At 37.3% G+C, this 21,100-nt stretch overlaps 1 protein-coding gene across 3 annotated transcripts; it reads right to left on the reverse strand.

Annotated features, from left to right (window-relative positions):
* Positions 1–504: 504 nt before the first annotated feature.
* Positions 505–4,033, reverse strand: LOC127126722 (histidine biosynthesis bifunctional protein hisIE, chloroplastic). Of its 3 annotated transcripts, none has more exons than XM_051055704.1 (6): positions 3,885–4,033; positions 2,678–2,861; positions 1,539–1,784; positions 1,342–1,437; positions 1,093–1,244; positions 505–958 (listed from the first exon to the last, which is right to left on the reverse strand). In XM_051055704.1, exons 2-6 carry the CDS (start codon positions 2,819–2,821, stop codon positions 742–744), a joined length of 855 nt encoding a protein of 284 aa, XP_050911661.1. In that variant the 5' UTR covers positions 2,822–2,861; positions 3,885–4,033; the 3' UTR covers positions 505–741. The 3 variants fall into 3 exon arrangements, with proteins under 3 accessions (XP_050911661.1, XP_050911660.1, XP_050911659.1); XM_051055703.1 differs by having other exon boundaries at positions 3,876–4,027; XM_051055702.1 differs by having other exon boundaries at positions 2,678–2,851; positions 3,876–4,021.
* Positions 4,034–21,100: the final 17,067 nt, after the last annotated feature.

Consider the following 21,100-nt stretch of genomic DNA (forward strand, 5'->3'; position numbering starts at 1 on the left):
ATGCTGATTTCAATAGCAACTGCTCAAGAGGTTAGCCAGATAGGCCATCTGGGGCAATGCCTTGGTAAATGTGGAGATGATGTTTTTTCTTGTGTGGTTGGATGTTACGGTAGGAAGGTTGTGAATTTCTTGGGTTGTGCTATGAACTGCGAAGGAGCTAATACGTTATGCATGACCGATTGCACAAGTACTGTTTTACCTCCACTGTCATAATCTGTTCATCTCTGCTTCTACTATGATCTGTCTATAAATTTATCAGTGAATAATTTCAGTGAAAGTATTGTTGAATCATATTCATAATCATATTATGGAAAAAGGAGTAAGAAATAGTAATTGTTGATCTACTACTACTTTTTATAGTGTGTGTAACAAGTGGCTTAATAATAGTGATCAAAGTATCAATATAATTATTTAAAAACATAATATTTAATATGTAAAATTTAAAATCACATGATAGTCACTTAATTCTTGTGATGATAGTATGGATTAAACAACAGTCAGAGCTAAAATCAATAAATCGACAGCATTACAGGAGGAAACAGGTTTTACAATCTAAGTTAGGCAAATAAATGACTAAGACAAGAGAAGAACAACTCAGGGTATTACAGACTTGCAGTTTGCTATATGTGCCAGAGTTACCCCTGCTCAGACACAGTCACACGGCAACTGCGTACTTGTACATCGGAATATGACACCAGAAGCTAAATATGTTGTTTAAACTACAGCCTTGACAAAGAACATTCAATTTTCCACCGGCTTCTGGGTTGTGCGACTTCTCTTTTCCTCAATACCAGACTTGGAAAATCTCTGGCGCAGAACCTGCAAAACATCTTCTACTTTAACATCTTTCAATGCCAACAGAACCATTGCATGATAGAGTACATCAGCCATTTCTGAAGCAGTGCGTGACTTGTCCTCATTATTCTCTAGTGTTTGACACAACTCATTGGCTTCTTCTCTGCAAGTAGAAATATACAGTTACAATCTAAAGTCAAAGTGAGAGACGCTAAATAGTTCATCTGTTTTCTTCTACCAATGTGACTTGTTTTAATAAAATTTGAGTTTCAAGGAAATGATTTTAATATACCCAACCTGATTTTAGAGCACAGTAACTTATCATTAAGCAATAACCGCTTTGTCCATGAAGGCTTTCCATTTTCTTCTTCTGCTAACTCTGCCTTACGTTGGGTAATTGTTGACTCTAATGCATACAGAGAGGTTAATGCCAATTTGTTTCCTTCAGCCTGTAACAGATAACCAAATCAATTTAAATGCTGCTGACCTTTCTCTCCAGCAACACGAGAGTCAATGACATGCTAGTTTTAATGGGTTGAAGCTAACCTCTTCCTCTTTCAACAAGTCAAAGACTGGTGTATAGTAGCATGTTTCTGCCCCTGTGTGGCAGGTAGGCCCATCAGGTTTCCCAAGGTATATTATCTAAGTTATTACCAAGGAAAAAGAAAAGGCACTCAACATTCCATAACAAAAAACAGAAATGGTAAAAAAAAGGTCAATGGAGAAAAATAGCAAGAGCTTACAGAATCACGGTCACAATCAAGAAAGACGTCGTGGACATTGATAAAATTATTAGAGGTCTCTCCTTTGGTCCACAATGTTGATCTTGACCGGCTAAAGAATGTGGCCTTGCGAGAAGATATGGTTGTAGCCACAGCTTCTCTATTTGCAAAGCCTTGCATTAGTATGGCCCCTGTGTCAACATTCTGAGCTATTGCCACAGCCAAACCTTTATCATCCCATTTTATACCGTCCAACAATGAGTCTACCTGACAAAAGTTTAGCTTTTTAGTATGAAAACAAGAATTTATAACATCAAAAAGAACAATAAGAGAGATAAGGAAGGAAAACAACAAATGCCATGATATTTCATAAGCAATCAAATGATGATCTGATGAACATTCTAGTTAGTATTAACAGCATATTTACAATAACCATAAAAATGTAAAAAGAACTTGGGGCATTTTCAACCAAGTGATGAAGGGGAAAATGTTACAACCATGTGACAGACCAACTCCATTTAGAAATATGCATGATTACTGTAGTAGATGCTTATGCAGTCAATCATTTTTTTAAAAATCAAGAGCAAGGAGGATGCTTGTACAAGATGCTTCTACACAGTCTAATTGTTAATAAAACCAAATGCAGAGTCAGATTGCATGTTCACTACCACTAGATTATTTATAACAGGAAATCCTAGGCCTCGTATATCTGGAATGGATAGTAAACAAAGTGGTAATTCCTCTGTTTGCATGCACTGGTGTCTCAAAGGACTTGTTTATTTATATATTGACAATATCTCTCAGTAACATTTATAACCAGGTTAGAGGATGCCACGAATTAACAGTTTATGCATACCTGTGAATGAACCATGTTCCTGAGTATTATTTTGTTCTTTTATTAAAAAACACATTGCATGCATCAAATCAAATCATACTGATACTGTCTTTTTCAAGGTCACAGTGATAAATTCTAACACGAGAACCTACATTTAACATCAAGGCCAAACATCACAGTAAGGAGAATTCACTGTAATTAGTCAATACTTATACACCTTACGTTTTCCTAGGGCTATCATTGCCCGTTATCTAAATAACCTGGTATTCAAAGCAATCAAATGTCCAAATCTAAGAAAAGAACTAGTTAGATGACCTGGAACTACCTTAGGGTCAGATGTGTGCATAGAAGCAAAAGCTAAGTGGTTGGTCCTGTAACCACATCTGGGATAGCCATGGCTTGAAAAGGAGAGATTGCACTTCTGGAAACCTCTGGCAGATTGAAGCATGTGAACGTTGGAAATAGCCATTGAATTGAAATGCCACTTAGCGCCACTTGACTTTGCAATTCTAAGGAAACAAACAACTTTTTGTTAAGAACCAGTTCATAGAGCCTCAATATAGGCCGGGACCGTAGCCAACTACGGTAAAAAAATAAAAGGTCCATAAACACTGTGCACTATGGCTGGCCCGTGGGCCTTAAGTTAAACAAAATTAAATGGGACAGCTGAATCCACTCTATCAGCCAACCAACCTTTAATCACAATTGATTTTTTTCAATCTAAGTATTAGGAATAAATACATTCCAACATCTAATCATAAGATTTTGCGGCAAGTTATCAGCATTCTATCAACAAAGCACTTTCATCTAAGGGACAACATAAGAATGACTAAAAGCAAAGGAAATGAAATTGAAGTAAAACTTGCAATTAAAATCAGAGGAAACATGTCGGAGAGACTACATACAATTTTTTCCATTAATATAACCCAAAGAACTATGAAGCACAAACACCCCGAAGACATCACTAATATTAACATGGTGACACCGGTAATAATTTGAAAAAATTAATTAATTAAATGTAATCACAAATGTCGATGTAGGTGTCCGACACAAACACGGACACGTCTTTTTTCGAGGTGTCGGTGCTACATAGCCAAAGACTTTGCAGAGTCTTCCATTACACAAACCTCTACATATATTATCAAATTCAAACTGCTACAATCTAGCAAACTTATAGGATCTACACCTCCCATTGCCCCAATTTCCTTTTAATGCATAGTTGCCCTCCCTTCTCTTTCACTCATATTACTTACATTTTCTTATCCCTTTTGCCAACTATAACTAACATTAAGGGTCGCCTAACAGTATGATTCCAACAAAAATTGCACCGATAATGGTTTCAATGACAAGATTGCAACATAATATGAAAACAAGTCGAGTCATTTCATCAAACACATGGCACGTCTTTAAGTGTGATGAACTCAAAACAAAGGAATTTATGCAGTGAGTTAGCATGTAAACACTGAAAACTCAATTCTACAAAGAAAAAACATCGAATCGATTATTGAAGGTGAGATTGATACCCAGTAAACCTGAATAGTGATGAAAGGATGATGAATTGCTGTGGAGTCAGTAGAAATGGTTTGGGGAGCCCCAACTTCAACAGCCAAACAATCGAGAAAGAGACACACTCATAATAAATAAGAAAATTATAACAATTATATTAATTAATCGATAATTTTTAATTTAAATATTGGAACTAAAACATGTTTAATACTAGTATGTATCTGAACTCCTATATAATTGCTTTTAAGTTTTTTTAATATAGTTTTATAATCAAAACCTCAAATTTTAAATAATAATTTGGAATAGCTGGATTTAAAGTGGAGACAAATGAAGGAAAATTATTTTAAATTTAAACGGTTTATTTTAACAATTTTAAACAAAGAGAAGAGATGGGTAAAATTTCTTAGAGAGAAAATTTTAACTCCTTTTAAAATAGAGAGATTTAAACATATGCAATTTTGTTTATTATCAATTTAAATATAATAATTATAATAATCAAAAAATGTTATTTTTATTTTCTCTGAATTAAAAATTCATTTTTCAGTCTTGAATTACTGAGTAGACCCTAACACTTGCGAAATAGAAAAGAGCAGGCCGGACTGAAATAAAGCAAAATGATAGTGGAACAAATATTCCCCTCCATCGTTTGAAAGTTTTAGGATAGAACAACACAAGTTATTTATTCAGTCTAAATCATTTTACTCATTTCTGTTCCGCTCTATCCGATTTTAATTGATCCAAACAATGGAATACAACTTCATTCCATCTAATATTGCTCAGTAATATCAAATTCCATCAATCCAAAACCTAGGTATCTGTGTTATGAGGTGATTAAAATTACCCTCAAAATTACTTGTTGTCGACTAAACATTACTCTATTCAGTCATAAATATCCTTATTCAACTATAACTACCTCAAATGAAAATAAGTGAGCGAGTAAGGGAGAAAACCACTTAAACATGGAAACACATGAACCAAACACTCAACTTATTACTACTACTTCTTCTTTATCGCTTCCTAAACTCTGTAAAAAGACAAATTCTCATAAAATAGAAAACCTTATTGAGTATTCTCATGTTTCAGAAGATGCTCAAATTTCCGAAACAATACCTCATCTATTAAGCTCGTACAACATCTTCAAAAGACAAAGAAGTGTTACCAGATCCATCTAAAATCTTATCTCTACAAACCGCCCTCATATGAAAGAATACGTCTAGTCGTCTAGACTAGACCAATGTAGCTTAAGAGCTACGAACCAGGAGCAGTACGTAGATTTGAAGATTCCCCAGTATCTCGTAAGTCGCTGGAAGACTGAAGGATATACAGTATTACACTTTGGGATTGTCAGGCTCATACTTTCTCTTCACGGAAGGAAGAACCAACCTATCTTTTGCAAAATAGCTCTACTGGACTCAAGCTACCTCCATTATGAAAACGATATGATAGGAATTATTCTCACCACACTTCATGCAGGGAGTGTTATCCTCACCATTTTTCCAAACTATAACGTGAGTCTCAATGATAATACTTTATCCACGAGACTAAAGGTACAGGTCCAGATCACCGGATCTGACCAAGTACCAGAAGCCATGTCAGCTACTCTCCATCACTAGATAATATACCGCTTGCAGAATCACTCGATAGATCTCTCTCTTTCTTAGGTTGCTCTTCTGATTCACTATTGGTTGTCACCAATAAAGAATAAGACATACCCTCTATAGTCCAAATTTCAAGAAGGATTACAATGGAATAGTTAACTCAGCTAATTCCCCTTGAATGGATAACCAACTATGAGAGACTCCATGTTGATAGAAGACTTATCCAATCCCAAGAGGCTACTTTTAGAAGATCTATTGACAAGACGGTCAAGACGATTTTCAAAAAGCCAGACGAATGGTCGACCTCAATATCTCCAATCTTCCAGACAATGATGATCCAACCAGTTTTAAAAGAAGACTGGTGTCTTGTCTATGCTGTTACAACATAAGGAAAACCCATTTACACTGATAAAATAGATGGTCACTTCATCTGAGATGTTGATCTAACAAGATGTGACCCAGATTGTGACTGTTGGATGCACGACAATGATATTTACCGAGATATCATTCTTCCCAAAATAGAGAAAAATGGGAGGTGTAAACCCTCTCCACCTCCTCAAAGAAGATTTGATCCAGATAATGGTCCATGGGTAGGAATCCATGGAAAAAAGAAACCCCCGTCTATATATGAGGAAGGACTTAAAATCCTCAATAAAGAAGGATTGTTACCACCTGATGATCCAACTCTTGTTACATGGTCACCAACAGGCTATTGTAAGTCACTACATCCTTCATTCGTCGTCCAACCAATTCCTTGCTTTATGTACTCAGCTACAACTTCAGAGTACGACCGATAATTTCCTTCCCCTAAAGAAAGATGGATCCAATCACAGGCAGAACATCTAAACCCTTCATTCATCCTAGTGAAGTCCAGCCCGATGGGAAACTTAAACCTTTAACTAAAGCTGAAGAAGTTTTAAATTGGAAATCAGAAAACATGGTTTCTCAAAATGAGATTCTCCAAAACCTTGGCAAAAGGGTGGATAAGATTGTTGAGAAAATAGACGAGACAGATGAGTATCTCAAGGTCTTATCCCAAAAAATGTAGAAGCATTACAGGAGCTTAAAAGCCCAAGTATCTCAGCCGAATTGTGATTTGCGGCAGATGTTAGAAGAGAGAACTTTTGGCAAAACCTTTGACCAAAAGGAAATAGAAATCAGAAGTCTACAAGGCCAAGTAAAAGAGATAGATGATTTCTTAAGAGCCTCTCATGAAAGAAAACCCAAGCCTGTTGAAAACTCTTTTTTGACCCTCCTGCTTTTCCTACATATTTCAAACAACCAGAAAGGCCTTCTCCTTTCTACCCTTCCTATGTTTCATCACCACCAGATCATGTTAGATACATACCTACAGCTTATAGGCCAAAATCTACTAGGACTGCAACTCCCTCGACCTCCAAGACAAAAGGCAAAGCTTCCTGCCTGAGCGTTTCATCCTCAGACTCTCAGGATATCCCTGAAATACCTCCTCCAAAAATCCAAAAAGAAGAAGAAACTCCTGATAAAGGTTTTCAAGCCACTACGATCACTAGAAATTATGAATCTCCCCATAAAAATCACCCTCTTGCTGAAACATCGACACAAAAGGAAGATGAATCCTCGACAGATGGTGATAACAACTCTGATCAAGAAATATCTACTGATGAAACACCAATATTTGTTTCATCAAAATCAAAATCTGAAGACAACTATATCCCAAGACTCTTCGTGGCAAATATAAAAGAGGAAGAATCCTTTTTTGAGGAAGAGTCCCCTGAAGAAACTCTAATCCCTAAAAGGACTAAACCAAATTGCAGTCCTTGATTCACTTTTGATGATATTCCACCCAGTCACTGGAGAAAAAGACTACTTGAGTTTGGATCTTGGCTTGAAATCTTGATGATGAAAACAAGTGCAGATAGCTATAATATCATTGAAGAATTTTGTTGTAGGATGACAGACACGATGAAAGAATGGTATCACAATCTTAGAACTTTCAAACAAGATAAGTTACACCGTCTAGAAACTACAGCTAATATTCTTGGTGTGCTTCATCGTGAATTTATTGGTTATATGGAGATATTTGATAGGAAAAACAGACAATAATTTTTTGAGATGAAGTGTTGTTCCCTCAAAACAAAGGACCTCGACAAACATTATCATAGGATGGCACAAAGATATCATGCCCTTAATGGACACAATGACCCTAGTCTCAAGAATACCTATGTCTCCTCTCTACCACAAGAACTCCAGCCATAGATTCATAGGATGTTAGCCATAACTCAAAGGGATATCAAAACCATGAGTCTTGGACAAATTCACCAGGTGACGTTAGAAGCACTTGAAAGGCTTTGTAGTTTTCATCACCAATTTTCAGAGGTTATAAAACAAAATTCAAAATTCACCCACGCCTGTAGAAAGCCCTACCTAGAGATTAAGTGTAAAGACAAAAGGTGTAGCTGTGCAACAAAAAAGAAGCATCATCAAAAAAACATACACCAAATCTCATAGGACCTTCAAGGGAAAGAAAAGGAAGACTGTGAAGTTCTTCAGAAGAAAACCTTTTAGAGGAAAAGGGAAAAATTAGAGATGCTTTATTTATGGGAAGAAGGTACATTTCTCTAAAGAATGTCCGAATAATACCATAAAGCCGCAAAAATGATCAACTCTCTTCAGCCTCTAGAAGGAGACTTAGAGTCTTTGTATTCTAAGCAAAGCTCTCCTGACGAAGAAACAATTTTCTCCCTTCAAGACTCTTCGCCTGATGAAGCATCATTTTCGAAGTCGGAAGATGGAAAATATCTCCTTGTTTACTCCTTCAAAGAGATAGGAAGTTATTTTCCTACTCCACCTCTACCTTGTGTTGAAGTTCATGTCCTCGCAACAAAGTTCATGTCCTCGCAGAATCATGGGTAACACATGTTGCATACTTTGTAGCAGCAGATAGAAAGGTTTTTAAGACAGATTTAATGACTAAGGAGAAAATAGGAATTAAATTATTCCCAGACTACATCGTCTGGACCAAGGTCATTGGCAGTAATCTTCCAAACAAAGATATTGTAGTAGGAATGGATGTCTATTCAGCAGCAAGAAGACTTCAAATTCTCCCCACATGAATCAAATTCAAAAGATAATTCAAGCCTTATTCTGAGATATTGAAACTATATTCTCTGTCTAAGATCCCTGTTGGTTATGAAGAAATCAAGTCCAACCTACTCAGACTCTACGCAGACAGCCATGGAAAATTCCGCCATCCAAAACCTCTATGAAAAAATAAAGACTTTTTGTCCAACTTTCTTTTAAGCTAAATGAAGATGTTAATCCAACCAAGCCCACTCATCCAGGAATGAGTCCATCAGATTATACATTGGCTAGGGAAGAATGCAACCAGTTGCTCAAGCAAGGTCTGATAGAGCCCACCAAATCAGAATGGGCTTGTCAAGCATTTTATGTGGAGAAGAGATCTGAAAAGTTGAGAGGAAAAAAGAGGCTAGTAATTGATTACAAACTTCTTAATCATTTTCTCAAAGATGATAAATTTCCCATTCCAAAGGCTTCGTCCTTAAATGTTTTCATCAAAGATGCCCAGATATATTATAAGTTTGATCTTAAGTCAGAATTTTGGAAATTGGGTATCAACCTCGAGGATCGTTACAAAACAGCATTTTGCATTCCTAACACCCAATAGCAATGGAATGTGTTACCGTTTGGGCTTAAACTAGCTCTGTCACTCTTTCAAAAAGCCATGACAAGAATTTTTGAACTCATTCTCAATAGTATCTTCATCTATATTGATGATGTGCTATTGTTATCAAAAGATGAAAAAACCCATAAATAACTATTGGGCCAATTCCTTCAAATAGCCCAACAACATAGAATGATGCTCTTTGAAAAGAAAAGTCAATTGAGTCAAACAAAGATTGATTTTTTAGGGATGCATTTCTCCCAAGGGAAATATCAACCCCAACCTCATATTGCCCAAGAACTGTTAAACTTTCCTGATGAAAATCTCACAGTTAAGCAAATCCAGCAATTTCTTGGTATAATTAATTATATCAGAGATTTCCTGCCAAGACTGACGAAATACACGAGCCCTCTATCACAAATGCTAAAGAAAAAAACCCCACCATGGGGAACAATGTAAAGTGAAGCAGTAAAAGCCTTGAAGAAGATCACACAAACTCCACATGCTCTAAAAATCCTTGGAAATAGGAAAAGAATTCTGCAGACCGATGTCAGTGATCACTATTGGGGAGCAGTTCTGATAGAAGAACTTGAGGGGAAAAGATACTATTATGGTCATGCCAGCGGCCAATTTAAAGAAGTTGAAAAACACTATCACACCACCTACAAGGAAGCTCTCTCTGTAAAAATAGAAATTCGAAAGTTTGACTTCCACTTAAGAGGCTACCAGTTTGAAGTCCAAATGGATAATTCATCTTTTCCCAAGATCCTTGAATTCAAAAATAAGATGTCACCCGATCCTTAAACCCTTCACCTCAAAGATTGGTTTTCTAGATATGATTTCTCTGTAAAACATATCAAAGGAACCCAAAATGTGATTCCGGATCTACTATCCCGACCTATGAAACCTGTCCAAATCATCACAGCCAAGCATATTTTCCCTCTGATTCTTATGGTCAAACCACTACCAGCTCATGCATCCACAACCAAGAATCTTCCTCCAGGAATAACAGTTTCCTCTTCACTATCCCAGCTCAAACAATATGCTAGGAACAATCACTTTTATTACATGACAAAAATCATAAGGAATAAACTCCTGAATCATACTCCTTACTTCCCTGACACACCTTTCCTCCTACCAATTTTAATAAACCCAAATGTCAAATTCATAAAAAACCATTTATGGTATATCCCGTGTGCCACCGTATTGTATTTTATGTCTGTTCTTATTCCCACTGAAGCCATGTATGAACACATAATGAATCCCGATAACCACAAGTCCTTGATCTGGACTACTCTTGAATGGTATTCTCCATTACAATCATGGAGAAATCAATTAAAATCGGTCATAGACGAGGTCAAAGAGATAAGATTAGCCTTAGAAGCTATTAGCAAGCTCAAGACTATTTTCTTTCTACACGGGCCCTATCAGACAGATCCCACAACTAAGTTACTTGATAGTAAGAGTTATGTTCACTTATGGGAAACAATTGATGATTATCCTCCCAATATAAAAATCACAAGGGAATTAATAGAATATGTTAACTGCATCAATCTTTATGACCCAAAGAACCTTGATGATAATACAACTTGTATAAGTCATGAAAAATTCAGAAGACCAGAAGTTGGAGAAAGCTCAACTCAAGCCACACAGCAGAAGCCAGATTCTCCAATGTAAGTTGAATTCTCAGAAGGACAAGTGGAAGAAGCTAATAGAAAATTGATGGATCACACTTACATGATGGATGACATCTGGCAACATGAGTCATCTCATTTTGGAGATTGCTTTTCTGATGAGAACTTATCCGATCAAAATATGTCCCCATCTCATGAACCCATTTTCAAAGACTAGGTGACAAGTGTCCCTTATATGTCATAAGCATGCTTATGAATAGTGTTTTCTCGTCTTTTTGTGTAAAAGTAATTCCATTATGTATGCATTAGAGATAAGGGTGTCGGACTTTTGAAAAAGGCATTTCTATAATGCCATGCTTGTAAATAGTGTTGTTGTTGTCCTTTATGTTCCTCCTTGTCTATAAAAGGAGAGCTCTTGTAACATATTTTTATCAAGCAATCACAAATAACCTCTTTGTGTGTTCAAGAACAACTATGTTCTAAATATCTTTTCTTTCTCCTTAAAAGCTTTAGTTACTATATTTATATCATAATTCCCCATATAGATGCAAGTATGCTCTACATTTGCCTCAAATGAGGATCTTGTGTATCAAAAAACATCTGATCTTCGATCCATACCACAGTCCTCACTATTATGGAATATCAGTTTTAATTGATAGTTTGTGTTATGCCTATTGTTGGTGTAAGCCCTAGAGGCCAATACTTTTGGTACTTGTATCGAATTATTTATTAATAATAAAAGGCTTTTTCTTTATTATGTTTGTTTAATAAAGTCCCTATAATAGCTAGTCTGTTTAATGTATCAAGTATGACTTAATCATGAGATCACATTAAACATAAGGACATTATTCTTAAAGTATCTGTAGTCGAGCTTTAGTGTGAAGTGGGATAACATTAAAGCATTAAGACTATTATGTTTGTAGACTGATGATCACATCTCATGGATCATGGATAAAGAGTTATCAAGTCTTAAACATAGGTATGAATATTAGGAGTAATATTTATACCAGATTGACCCGCTATGAGAATACTATATAGAAAGTTATGCAAAGTGTCATAAGTTATTCTCATGGTGATAATGGTGTATACCACTCTTCGACCTGAAACCACTATGGATCCTAGATGTAGAGTCGAGTGCTTTATTGCTGATCAAACGTTGTCCGTAACTGGATAACCATAAAGATAGTTGATGGGTACTCCACGAAGCATGCTGAGGGACATGAGTGACCTAGATGGAATTTGCCCATCCTGTATAACAGGATAAATGTCTATGGGCCCAATATCGAACTGGATAAGGATGACACGGTCTATGCCTTGTGTTCAATATAGACATAAGGGCAAAAGGGTAATTATACACATAAGTATTATCACAGAAGGAATTGTCAGATCACATAACATTTTCGTGTCTTGGATAGCAGTGATGTGTTGCTAGATACCGCTCACTGTTTATTATGTTAAATACATGATTTAATACAATTGCCAATGCCGCGAAAACCTACAGGGTCACACACAAAGGACGGATTGATGAGAGATAGAGTAACTAAGGAACACCGTAAGGTACGGTGCCCTTAAGTGAATTGTAGAACATCGTAAAGGTATGGTGTACTTAAGTAGAATACGAAATATGGTAAGGTACCATGAGCTTAAGTGATTTTGGGCATATTATAATATATGGGCCAAAATACACTTAAGTGGGCTTTTTAGCTTGAAGCCCACACAAGTGGTTCTATAAATAGAACCCTTGTGCAAAAGCATTCATTGCGGTTGCATTATTTTCGTTTTCTCACTCTCTCTCTCTCACTCAAAGCCTTCATTCGTACCAGCTAGCACTGAGATTGAAGGAATCCGTTCGTGTGGACTGAGTAGAGACGTTGTCATCGTTCAACGTTCGTGATCGCTCCGTGGATCTGGATCAAAGGTTTTGATCGTCACAAGAGATCTGCACCAAAGGTTTCAATCGTCACAAGAGGTAAATATTCTATCACTGATCATGACCATTCGTAAGGATCTCTAAAGGAGAAAATTTTATTTCCGCTGCGTTTTGGACCGCAATTCTCCTTCAGTGGTATCAGAGCCACTTACGAAACAATGACTCGGATAGCTGTTTATTTTCTGTATTAATATGATTAAAAGACAGAATGAATCAATTAATTAAACGAGTAATTAAATTTGGCATCATGAGTGTACGAGTTGGATGATTGATGTTGACTATGCTTCGGAACCGACATTAGTATGGTGAAGCAGCGATACATCGATCGTCCATAGGTTACGCAATTGATACCGATCAACTTATATATGATATAAGTAATCCTAATGCAAAGTACAGTATATGTGATATATTGTTTCTGTTTCGTTCATTCAAACACTAAATGGTTGTTTTCCTTTGAGCGATCAATGGTCATTTGCTTCGGAATCCGACATTAGTATGATGAAGCAATGACCTGTTGATCAATCATATTGAATCAACAATCGAGGTGTGTTTGACGGTCTGAAATTGGTGCATTAGGGTTAGTGACGGCGCAAGGGTTGTGCCGTCAAGGAGTTGTGAATTGAGGGTTTGTTGGAACACGTTTGCTGACTGTTTCAAAGCGCTGGTTTTTGGCCGTGTGACGATAGTCATGGACATGTGACGATCGTAACAAGCTGGACGTGACGGTCGTCACGTGCTTTGTGACGGTCGTCACATTCACAGATCTAGAATTCTAGGCGTTTCTGTTTTGGCCGCGTGACGCTCGTCATGGGCCTGTGACGGTCGTAACATGCTTGTGACGGTCGTCACACTCACAGAGTCAGAATTCTCGGGGTTTCTGTTTTATGACTGCGCAAGGATTGTGTTGATGCAAAAGAATGTCCATTTCAAATGAATTAAAGGACCGGGCAGCGGAACCCCCGGCTAACTCTGCGTAGTATGATCGGTCGCCGAAATTTAATTTGGTTTTAATAAATTAAAGGAATTAAAAATTAATAATAATAATAATGTGTTTATCATTATTGCCCTATGGTGATCAGTTATAGCCTTAGTCTTCCTTCATTTTGTTTTGGGTTTTTAAATACGACCTGCGTGTCGTGCCTCTCCTTTTAATCCTTAATGTAACTTCTTTTCTCATCTCAATCCCTCGTATATAAAACGAGTTTCTTCTGTAATATAATGTTATGAAGGAAGAGAAGATGTTATGAAGAAAGAGAATATTTCAATATCAAAGGAGGACAACCTTGAAGATCAAAGGAGGACAACCTTAAAGATCTTGCTTGGAGAAGCTTAGATCGTTATTAGGTTAGCTTAGGTTCTCTCATTGGCTTGGGAGAACAATTGCGCTAGGGGCCATAACTGTTTCATTATGTATGTTGATGCATGTGAATGTATGTTGATGTATGTTGTTGCATGTAAGAGACGATTTATATGATAAATAAGCCGGTGAGATCATAACGATTACAATTCCCTCAAATTAAATATTAAGTTTATGCTTTCCAAGTTTTAGCACTCATCAAGACTAGTATCGGATAATGTAGGTTTCGCCTACGCGAGGTGCATGTTCTATATTAGTAAGGTGCGATGGAATAATTGTAATATCCAACCGCTAAAACAATGGGTCAAACTTAACTAAACAAATTATGATAATATTATATATGTTTGCTTTCCAAGTTTTAGCACTCATCAAGACTAGTATCGGATAATGTAGGTTTCGCCTACGCGAGGTGCATGTTCTATATTAGTAAGGTGCGATGGGATAATTGTAATATCCAATTGCTAAAACGATGGGTCAAACTTAATTATAATAATATTATATATGTTTAGAAGCGAGAGTTAGGAATGATCCATATGATGGATTGGAATAAGGAGTTATTCACCCAACTGAAATTTTCGAGAGTTGTATGAGATACAATTGGAAGGAGTTCCTACCTAAATAACCTAGTTTTGTGTAATCCGCCTATGCGGACTTAGAACGAAGTGAAATATGGATCTCGACCCACTAGAAAATCTTCCAACGGGATTTTCCGAATCAAATGATGAGGGTCATTTGTTTTGAGTAAAATAGTGGGAGCATATTTAATTAAAGGCCTAATTAAATATGTCAATGATACTTATATTTTCATTAATCTCAACAAACACCTCTAATAAACATTTTGCGATCAATCCTTGACAAAGATAAATTGTCTGGGACAAATTTTCTGGATTGGCACCGAAACCTGAGGATTGTCCTTAAACATAATAGAAAGTTGTATGTCTTGGAGACACCTGTTCCTGAAGAGGAACCTCCTAGTTCTGCACCTAAGGCAGAAAGAGATGCTTATAAGAAGCATGTCGATGATGCCAATGAAACTGCTTGTCTCATGCTGGATGTCATGAACTCAGAGTTGCAGAAGCAACATGAGAACATGACAGCATTCGATATGATCGAACACCTGAAGATGCTTTATCAAGAGCAAGCAAGGCATGAAAGGTTTGAAGTTTCAAAAGCCCTTTTTCAAGGCAAGTTAGCTGAGGGAGCCCCTGTAAGTCCCCGTGTGCTCAAGATGATTGGGTATGTGGAAAACCTTGAAAGGTTGGGTTTTCCCCTCGGAAATGAACTTGCGACTGATTTGATCTTGCAATCGTTGCCAGATGGATTCAGTCAATTTGTCCTAAATTTCGATATGAATGATATGGATAAATCTCTTCCTGAACTGCTAGCCATGTTAAGAACTACTGAGCAGAATCTGAAGACAAAAGGGAAGTCCATTCTGATGATCAGAAATGGAAAGAGATAGAACAAAAGGCCCACCAAGCATAGTGATAAAAGGAAGGGAGAGGAAGTTGCCAAACCCATACCCATCATTGCTGCTTTGAAGCCTAGAGGAGGCATAACAAAGACAAACACCTGCTTCCGTTGCGGTAAGACCGCACACTGGAAGAGAAAACTGCCCAAAGTACTTGGAAGATGACAAAATCTCCATTCACAGGAAAAGGTGAAAGAGCTAATGATCTTTTGGCCCTCATACATACTAATATATGTGGACCACTGAACATACCAGTCAGAGGAGGTTTTCAGTGCTTCATTTACCGATGATTTCAGTAGATACGGTTATGTGTATCTAATGAAACTCAAATCGGAGTCCTTTGAAAAGTTCAAGGAATTCAAGAATGAAGTACAAAACCAACTAGGTAAGAATATTAAAACTCTTCGATCAGATCGAGGTGGTGAGTATTTAAGCCTAGAGTTTGATGACCATCTGAAAGAGTGTGGGATCCGATCCCAACTTACTCCTCCTGGAACACCCCAATGGAATGGTGTATCTGAGAGAAGAAATCGAACCTGTTAGACATGGTCCGATCCATGATGAGTCACGCCGATCTTCCAAACTCCTTTTGGGGACATGCACTATTGACAGCAGCTTACACACTAAATTGTGTTCCATCCAAAAAGGTTGAAAAGACACCATATGAGATATGGAGTGGTAAGAAACCACATATGTCTTACATAAAGATTTGGGGTTGCGAGGTTTATGTGAAACGACAAATTTCAACTAAGCTTGAGCCCAAATCTGACAAATGCTTATTTGTGGGGTATCTTAAAGAAACAAGAGGGTATTACTTCTACAATCCTTCTGAGGGCAAAGTGTTTGCCGCTCGAACTGGAGTTTTCCTAGAAAAGGATTTTATTTCCAAAGGAACCAGTGGGAGGAAAGTGGAGCTTGAAGAAATTCAAGAATCACAAAGCATAGATACACCTATGGAGTAATTAAAGCAGGAAACACAAGAAGTTGTGGAAGAGCAACCTGCTCAAGTAGAACAAGACCAGCGTAGGTCAAGCAGGATACGTCAATTACCTGAGAGATATGGATATCTCATAACTGATCAAGGTGATGTATTACTCATGGATCAAGATGAGCATGTGACCTACCAAGAGGCCATAACTGGTCCCGAGTCTGAGAAGTGGCTAGAAGCCATGAAATCTGAAATGGATTCCATGTACACAAACCAAGTTTGGACCTTGGTAGAGCCTCTTGTAGGAGTTAACCCTATAGGATGCAAATGGGTCTTCAAAAGGAAGACTGACATGGATGGTAAGGTACATACCTATAAGGCAAGACTGGTTGCAAAAGGATATAAAAAAATTCATGGGATTGACTATGATGAAACCTTTTCACCAGTTGCAATGCTTAAATCTGTTCGGATTTTACTTGCTATCGCTGCATATCATGATTATGAAATATGGCAGATGGATGTCAAAACTGCTTTCCTTAATGGAAATCTTCTTGAGGATGTGTACCTGACACATCCTGAAGGATTTGACATACCAGAGGAAGCCCAAAAGATATGTAAGTTATAAAGATCAATCTATGGATTGAAGCAAGCTTCCAGAAGCTGGAATCTTCGCTTTGATGAAACAGTAAAACAATATGGATTCATCAAGAACGAAGATGAGCCTTGTGTCTACCCTACAACAAGTAAAGTCTTGGTTGGGGAAATGCTTTTCTATGAAGGACCTAGGTGAAGCAGCCTATATATTAGGAATCAGAATCTATAGAGATAGATCACAAAAGCTGCTTGGCCTAAGTCATAGTACATACATAGACAAAGTGTTGAGACGCTTTAATATGCATGATTCCAAGAAAGGATTCATACCTATGCAACATGGCCTGTGTCTATCAAAAACACAATCCCCCTTAACTAAGGAAGAAAGGGATCGCATGAATAAGATTCCATATGCATCTGCAATAGGATCTATCATGTATGCCATGTTATGTACTCGACCAGATGTCTCGTATGCTTTAAGTGCAACGAGTAGGTACCAATCTGATCCTGGTGATGCTCACTGGGTAGCTGTCAAGAATATCCTTAAGTACTTAAGAAGGACTAAGGACTCCTTCTTGATATATGGAGGTCAGGAAGAGTTGGCTGTAATTGGATACACCGATGCTAGCTTCCAGACAGATAAGTATGACTTTAGATCGCAATCTGGTTATGTGTTTTGCTTAAACGGTGGCGCTGTGAGCTGGAAAAGTTCAAAACAAGATACAGTTGTTGATTCTACAATCGAGGCAGAGTATATTGCTGCCTCAAGTGCAGCAAAGGAAGCTGTTTGGATCAAAAAGTTCATTAGTGAACTTGGCATAGTTCCTAGCATTGTGGATCCCATTGGTCTCTACTGTGATAACAATGGTGCTATCGCACAAGCCAAGGAGCCTAGATCTCACCAACGATCCAAACACATACTTAGGCGTTATCATCTCATTCGAGAGATAATAGATAGAGGAGATGTGAAAATATGCAGAGTACCTACACTTGACAATATTGTTGACCCACTGACAAAGCCTCTTGCGCAGCAGAAGCATGATGGCCATACTAGATCTATGGGTATTAAGGGTATGCCTTATTGGCTCTAGTGCTAGTGGGAGATTGTTGGTGTAAGCCCTAGAGGCCAATACTTTTGGTACTTGTATCGAATTATTTATTAATAATAAAAGGTTTTTTCTTTATTACGTTTGTTTAATAAAGTCCCTAGAATAGCTAGTCTGTTTAATGTATCAAGTATGACTTAATCATGAGATCACATTAAACATAAGGACATTATTCTTAAAGTATCCGTAGTCGAGCTTTAGTGTGAAGTGGGATAACATTAAAGCATTAAGACTATTATGTTTGTAGACTGATGATCACATCTCATGGATCATGGATAAAGAGTTATCAAGTCTTAAACATAGGTATGAATATTAGGAGTAATATTTATACCGGATTGACCCGCTATGAGAATACTATATAGAAAGTTATGCAAAGTGTCATAAGTTATTCTCATGGTGATAATGGTGTATACCACTCTTCGACCTGAAACTACTATGGACCCTAGATGTAGAGTCGAGTGCTTTATTGTTGATCAAACATTGTCCGTAACTGGATAACCATAAAGACAGTTGATGGGTACTCCACGAAGCATGCTGAGGGACATGAGTGACCTAGATGGAATTTGCCCATCCTGTATAACAGGATAAATGTCTATGGGCCCAATATTGAACTGGACAAGGATGACACGGTCTATGCCTTGTGTTCAATATAGACATAAGGGCAAAAGGGTAATTATACACATAAGTATTATCACAGAAGGAATTGTCAGATCACATGACATTTTCGTGTCTTGGATAGCAGTGATGTGTTGCTAGATACCGCTCACTGTTTATTATGTTAAATACATGATTTAATACAATTGCCAATGCCGCCAAAACCTACAGGGTCACACACAAAGGAAGGATTGATGAGAGATAGAGTAACTAAGGAACACCGTAAGGTACGGTACCCTTAAGTGAATTGTAGAACATCGTAAAGGTACGGTGTACTTAAGTAGAATACGAAATATGGTAAGGTACCATGAGCTTAAGTGATTTTAGTCATATTATAAGATATGGGCCAAAATACACTTAAGTGGGCTTTTTAGCTTGAAGCCCACACAAGTGGTTCTATAAATAGAGCCCTTGTGCAGAAGCATTCATTGCGGTTGCATTATTTTCGTTTTCTCACTCTCTCTCTCTCTCACTCAAAGCCTTCATTCGTACCAGCTAGCACTTAGATTGAAGGAATCCGTTCGTGTGGACTGAGTAGAGACGTTGTCATCGTTCAACGTTCGTGATCGCTCCGTGGATCTGCATCAAAGGTTTTGATCGTCATAAGAGATCTGCACCAAAGGTTTCAATCGTCACAAGAGGTAAATATTCTATCACTGATCATGACCATTCATAAGGATCTCTAAAGGAGAAAATTTTATTTCCGATGCGTTTTGGACCGCAATTCTCCTTCACCTATGGATGACTATTTGATGACGATTCAGTTAAGAATGGTTTCATAGTATGTGGGGCTCCAGCCAGTATGGTATCAGAGCCTCGTTAAGAAGAATGAGTGCACATGGTGTGAGTATAGTGAAAAGAGCGAGTAAGGGAGAAAACCACTTAAACATGGAAACACCTGAATCCATTATGGATACCGAGAAACTGAAAACATCAACCATGATTATACCTATTTCAGCATACACTATAAATCGAAAATTGGACACCGGGGAGCACAAGAAATTGAAATGTTCAACACTCACACATTAATAGTTTCTTCAACAAAAATAGTATTAATAAATACTAAATAGCATTCCATGCTAGAAGAAATTTTGAAATTCCAAAGACTGTAGCAATTAGAAAATTGAGAATGAGAATAAATTAGCAATTACCAAAGAAAGAAAAATGGAGGTGGGAGGTGGTGAAGGGAAGGTGTAAAGGCGAGCACTTTCGTCAGAGGCGTGTACGGTGGTGTCGTGGTCGGCCAGTGGGAGTGGTGTGGTGTATGTTTTTTACTTTTTCCCTTTTCGTTTCTCCTGTGTGGGTTTTCTTCAGTTGTAGAGAGCGATAGGAAGGGGATTGAGGAGCAAATAAATGGATTAGGTTGAACTAGAATGGCCCTCGAAATCAAATGCTGCAAATAACAATTTAAGAGATGAGAATAACTATAAAAAATTAGGCTCTCAATTTTTTTGGCGACTCATCCTAATTTTCAAAATTATTGGGACAAATTTCGATTTTTTTTAAATAACCAATATTTTCAATTAAAATACAAAAATAACCAAAATTTCAAAAACATATACCAAAATAACCATCTTTTTTAACTGATTCGTCAGTTGAATTGGCGCATCCAATTAAGCTAGAGAGGAGGTGCCCATAGCTTTGGCGCATGCATGCAAAAGAAATTCATGTAGGCACCATGCTTCTTGGCGCATGCATGTGTGGTTTAGTGTGTGTGCCCATGCATCTGACGCATGCATTTGCCATGTGTGTGTGGCGCCTAGGGCATTGGCGCATGCATTTTCATGGTTCTTCTATAAATAACATGCGCATCTCCCATATTTTTGCAGACTACTTCTTACCCTCCAAGTCCATTTTCTTTCATTCTATTTCAATCTCCTTCAATTTTTTGTTCTTTAACCATGTCTGAATACATTCACAAGAGAAATGTCGATTTAATTTTTTTAGCAGTCGCACCTCTGATAAAGATTCGACTTTGGAATATAGAATCTTTTGAACGTCTTAATCGGATGTTGAACCGTTGGTTAGATGGAGAAATTACAGATGATGAAAGGATTAGAAGAATTCAATGGTTTGAGTCCACGTTCCACTAAAATTGAGAAGTGTGTGTATGGGTGGATATTAAGACTAACAGAGACATTCACATGATAGTGTATAATATGTTCAAAATTGTTTTGATGGTTGTAATCACTTAGTTATAGTACTTTATTTGTTGTAGTTTATTATGTTGTTGTTTATGTGTTGCTTGTGTGTTGAATGTGTTGTATTTGTTTGTAATGGTATTTCCTCACAAAGTTATCATATGAAAT

The sequence above is a fragment of the Lathyrus oleraceus genome, chromosome 3, assembly GCF_024323335.1.
Source record: "Lathyrus oleraceus cultivar Zhongwan6 chromosome 3, CAAS_Psat_ZW6_1.0, whole genome shotgun sequence".
Lineage (NCBI taxonomy): Eukaryota > Viridiplantae > Streptophyta > Magnoliopsida > Fabales > Fabaceae > Lathyrus > Lathyrus oleraceus.

Bases quoted from the DNA above. Each gene is read 5' to 3' on its own strand.
- LOC127126722 (XM_051055704.1), bottom strand. From the start codon at position 2,821: ATGGCTATTTCCAACGTTCACATGCTTCAATCTGCCAGAGGTTTCCAG. The intron at 1,785-2,677 runs GTAGTTCCAGGT...AACTTTTGTCAG, and splicing joins TGCACACATCTGACCCTAAG to GTAGACTCATTGTTGGACGG. The intron at 1,438-1,538 runs GTAAGCTCTTGC...GTAATAACTTAG, and splicing joins TTGATTGTGACCGTGATTCT to ATAATATACCTTGGGAAACC.